The following is a 5,199-nucleotide window of genomic DNA, read 5'->3' on the forward strand; positions in this document are numbered from 1 at the left end:
AATTCTCTGCAGTTGTTATCAGGTAAACTTCTTTGTTCATGCACCCTGCCACCCTACATCAGATCCGACAAAGTAACCAGAGTGATTTTTAAAATGTAAGTCAGACCTGGCATTACTCTGCTCAAAAATCAGTCATTGTTTTACGGTGGCCTTCAAGGTTTTGGCCTTCCTCTAGCTCTCTGACATCCTCTCCCACGGTCCCCTCATATCAGCCTTCCTGCAATTCCTTTGGACACGCTTCTGTCTCAGGGCCCTTAACTTGCCGTTCTCTCTCTCTGCTATATAGGATTGTTGTGCACATTAAAGAAGCTACTACATGTCCTTGGGAAAACACCAGGCACATAGGATTTAAGAAGCGGCTTTTAAAATCTGGTGATTGACATTTCAGATTTTAACATATGCTCTGATTTTTATACTAAAAATATGCATAATTTTTAAAATATGTTTAAAATTAGGAATTCGATGAATCTTCACCCAAACAACCTACAAATCCTTATGCATCATCTAAAGCAGCTGCTGAATGTTTTGTACAGTCTTACTGGGAACGATATAAGGTAAGACCTGATTGCAGAAACTCTTGAAACATTTTCCTTTGGACCTAAGTGTTAAGACTCCAAGTGGGCTTTTTTTTTTTTTTCCCTAAAGATTTTTAAGTTTTCTATTTATTCTTCGGAGACAGTCTCGATCTGACACTCAGGCTGGTCTCAAACTCCTGACCTCAAGTGATCCACCCACCTCGGCCTCCCAGAGTGCTAGGATTACAGGCGTGAGCCACGCCCAGCCCAAGTCAGCTTTTAGCAGCATGCTTAGAGTACAAGGCATAGATTGAGAAAATTTACATATTACGGAATTTTAAAAACTAATTTCCTCTATTGTGTGGACAAAATAGGACCTACCTCTTCTTATTCAGTTCATCATTAAAGGAATAACTTGAATATACATTGTTTTTCTATTTCGGTAATAGGTAGAGTGTTACAGCTAGAGTCAGAATGAGGTTGGAGTCCTATGAGTGGAGGAAGACAGAGGGAGGACAGATCCCCTTTCTGCCGTGTGCTTCTCTCTGCATGATTTGGCTTTTGTGGCTCCTCATGAATGGGAAGTAGACTTGCCCCTGGTGGCTCTGACAGTGTCGGTATGGGAGCCTTACCCCATATGAATCCTCACCTTGAATCTCCTACATTTGGCTTCCCACTGCTCTTGGTGAGTTTTTAGGGTGTGGGTCAGAGAGGCAAGCCTTGGAATTCCTAAAGATTCTCTCACCATTTGGGTTCTGGTGGCATCGGTCCTTTTCACTTTCATCGTAGCTCTTTTTATTTGTAGGGATTGGTACAATGAAGAGAGCCAATTTAGAGTCCTTGAGGTGGTCTTTAAAATAATCAGCTGGAAAGTTCTTCAGTGTTTTGCTATCAATCAGACTTATAAACCTGTGCCATCTGTGTTCGTCTTCTTGTACTAATAAAAGAATGTTCCTCTTCTTTTTTTTTGGAACCTCTGCCTTTATCTGAATCCTGTTCTCTCCTTTCTAGAAACCTTACGTTAGAAAAAAATCTCTTCCCTTTGACCTTAAGGTGTGTAGAATTATTTAGGCAACAGTGCCCATATTTTGAAATTCTGCTCATCTTTAAAATAATCATCATTATTAGACCTTTTCAAAAGCCTTAATGTTGAATATTCTTTTAAGTTTCCAGTTGTTATCACAAGAAGCAGTAATGTTTATGGACCACATCAATATCCAGAAAAGGTAAACTTTACTTCTTAATTCATGGTGTTTTTCAGTGATTGTAACTTCTCATTATTTGAAATAACCCCTTTTCAGTTATTTGTCAAAATAATATGTTGTAAATTTTACATAATTTTATATGCTGTATAACACCTCTTGCAGATTCCTTCAGACTTAGAGATTGAAGATGAGTTTTAAGTCTCAAGCTGGCTGACACTCACCAGCTGGCTTCACCACTTGGCAGAGATTTTGAAGGATCCAATGAGAATGATATGTGTGAAAATACCTTGTACTTTTAAAGACTTTAAAGCATTGTAGTATACTTCTACCACTACTGACATGCTGTAGTTGACTCCTTGTTTGCAGTCAGACCAGTATGTCAGGGTATACAGAAAGTCAAAAGCTAGCTAGCTAGTGATGCAAGAAGCTTGTATACATTAACTGTCTTAGTGTCAGCTGGCTAACTGTGCCTCAACTTATCTTTATGGTGTAGGCATGAATATCTTCCAGAAAGTACTACAAGTAATGGATAAAAAAATTTAGTTTAGAGGCTGAAAATGCCTGTGCGGTTGGTTCTGTATCATCAAGTCTGATTTTACATAACTTTGGCCACTCGTCCTAAATTTGGAGACTGGGTTTTTCTTTTTTCTTTTCTTTTTGTTTCTTTTTTTTTTTTTTTTTTTTTTTGAGAGGGAGTCTCGCTCTGTCGCCCAGGCTGGAGTGCAGTGGCGTGATCTCGGTTCACTGCAAGCTCCGCCTCCCAGGTTCATGCCATTCTCCTGCCTCAGCCTCCCAAGTAGCTGGGACTACAGGCGCCTGCCGCCGTGCCCAGCTAAGTTTTTGTATTTTTAGTAGAGATGGGGTTTCACTGTGTTAGCCAGGATGGTCTCAATCTCCTGACCTCGTGATCCGCATGCCTCCGCCTCCCAAAGTGCTGGGATTACAGGCGTGAGCCACCGCGCCCGGCTGGGTTTTCTTGCTTCCCATCTGGTTGCATTGATCTGTTTGCCCAAAGGAAAGGGCCATGTCATGACCTGCAGGTATTAATATTTACTTTGCTTAATTTAAGTTTTCTTTGAATCCAAGAGCACTGGAATTTACTTTCTATAAATTCCTCAAGCACTTAGTGCATAGGTGCTATATGTAATCCAATAAGTAAGATACAAATGTCTGCCTTTATGAAGTCAGCACAAAGGTGAGCCTTATGATGAGACCAACGGTCTGATGAAGACTCTTTCTGCATTTTTCCACTATTTAGATCATTTTATCTTCAAGTAACCTGTCTTCATGAAATAGCAAACTAAGAGTTCTTTTACTTATCAAATATTATAGTAGGTTTTAAAATGAACTGATAAAAAGAATTAGAAGCAATCCCTATGCATATTTCTTAATAGTCTTTTAATCTTGGTATGAGTTCAGATTCTTACTAATGAGTAAATTTCCAGTCTGAAATGATATTTAAATATTCTTTTAGGTTATTCCAAAATTTATATCTTTGCTACAGCACAACAGGAAATGGTATGTTATTATTACCTTTTTACCCATATGCTTTTCTGGTATGTTAGAGTATTTGGTGACACTTTCTTGAATATCATAAAGTCTTAAAGGCCACAAAATTTAATGTCCCACCAAATTTAAGAATCATTTCTCCAGTGTAATAGTTTTCAAAATAATCTGTATCTTATTTTTGTAATTTACTTGAGATAATTTCAAATCTTAATAACCTATCATAGAACTTTGAATTATAGCATTAACATTTGAAATCTATTTTTATATAATTTTACTTTCTCAAAAAACTTATTTAATTCATAGAACTGTAGATATTTCTTTAAAATGAACTTATGGTATAAAATTGAATACACATTTCACAGGGGTCACTAATATGTTTGTCACTTTCCTACTAAGTACCCTCAGAGGGTTTGGAAATTATTTAAGAAATATGAACAAAATTTAGAAAAGCTATGAGAATTTGTATTTTCAGTAAAAGATTCTGGGATCCCCATGGGAAGTGGCTTCTCTGGAGTTGTAGTACTCAGTCAATGCTTTAGGAAACTTTACCTTTTTACACTTCATGATTTCACTTCATTTAATCTCTTTAGTTGCATTCATGGGTCAGGGCTTCAAACAAGAAACTTCCTTTATGCTACTGATGTTGTAGAAGCATTTCTCACTGTCCTCAAAAAAGGGAAACCAGGTGAAATTTATAACATCGGAACCAATTTTGAAATGTCAGTTGTCCAGCTTGCCAAAGAACTAATACAACTGGTATGTATCTATTTTAAAAGGGTGGTATTTTCAAAATTGTTAGTGGCAGTAACCATTAATTTAGTCAAAATCAGAAGCATACAGTTTACTTAATTTAAAAGTAAGCAAGCAGAAAATGAAATGGATTATGTGTACCATATGTGTCTTAATTTAAGTTTTATCACCTATTTAGTAACAGCTTTTCAGGAAAAAATAATTCATTAAATGTACTGTCCCTAATTGTAAGACATAACTCATTTTCAGAAATATAAAATTGTGTCTTAAAATAAGTAACAGTGACATATAAAATAATTATATCAGTAGTTATGAATATCCATATATATTAGGGGACATCAATGATAAATTCATTTAATAGAAAGAGGGACTGAATAATAACCAAAATCCAATGTGTATATCTGAGCTTCAGATGGAATTTAGTATAAAGTATAGACAGTGTTACTAAAATGATGTTCATTTTAGCTGTCTTCCCCGCTATGAAGCAGTTGTTTTCTTTTTAATCAGCCATTAAATACCATTGTTATTCTCTGATCTCATTTAATAATTTGACTCAAAAGCCTTCTCCATTTTAACAGATCAAAGAGACCAATTCAGAGTCCGAAATGGAAAACTGGGTTGATTATGTTAATGATAGGTGAGTAACAAGTTAAAACATTGGGGAAAGGTTGTGAAATCTTAGGTACCTTTAAAATTATAAAATATGTGGACTTGACCAATAACTAGTTTATCTCTTTTGAATTTTCTGGTAAAACATTTTTTTTCATAATCGTAAGTACCATACAGATTAAGTATAGCATTATTACTTACTAGCTATGTGACTTAAAAAATTATTGACCCTTTCCAAGTCTGAGGTTTCAAACCTCCAGTGTGAACTAGGGATAATAACATCTCTCTCTTTCTTTTCTTTTTTTTTTGAGACGGAGTCTCACTCTGTCGCCAGGCTGTACTGCAGTGGTGCAATCTTGGCTCACTGCAGCCTCCACCTTCCCAGGTTCACACCGTTCTCCTCAGCCTCCCAAGTAGCTGGAACTACAGACTTATGACACCATGCCCAGCTAATTTTTGTATTTTTAGTAGAGATGGGGTTGCACCATGTTGGCCAAGATTGTCTCCATCTCAACCTCGTGATCCGCCCACCTCGGCCTCCCAAAGTGCTGGGATTACAGGCGTGAGCCACTACGCCCAGCTGATAATAACATCTTTCTTATGAAAGTATT

The 5,199-nt window shown here is 36.8% G+C and overlaps 1 protein-coding gene across 2 annotated transcripts in view; it reads left to right on the forward strand.

Annotated features, from left to right (window-relative positions):
- Positions 1–5,199, forward strand: part of TGDS (TDP-glucose 4,6-dehydratase) — a 23,768-nt gene that overhangs the window by 14,876 nt on the left and 3,693 nt on the right. For both annotated transcript variants that reach the window (XM_011996650.1, XM_011996648.1), the window contains exons 6-10: positions 456–554; positions 1,682–1,741; positions 3,195–3,238; positions 3,820–3,985; positions 4,558–4,616. In XM_011996650.1, the coding sequence (XP_011852040.1) occupies positions 456–554; positions 1,682–1,741; positions 3,195–3,238; positions 3,820–3,985; positions 4,558–4,616 (428 nt within the window). The remainder of the gene's footprint in view (positions 1–455; positions 555–1,681; positions 1,742–3,194; positions 3,239–3,819; positions 3,986–4,557; positions 4,617–5,199) is intronic.

Source organism: Mandrillus leucophaeus, unplaced genomic scaffold (genome assembly GCF_000951045.1).
Source record: "Mandrillus leucophaeus isolate KB7577 unplaced genomic scaffold, Mleu.le_1.0 Scaffold520, whole genome shotgun sequence".
Classification (NCBI taxonomy): domain Eukaryota; kingdom Metazoa; phylum Chordata; class Mammalia; order Primates; family Cercopithecidae; genus Mandrillus; species Mandrillus leucophaeus.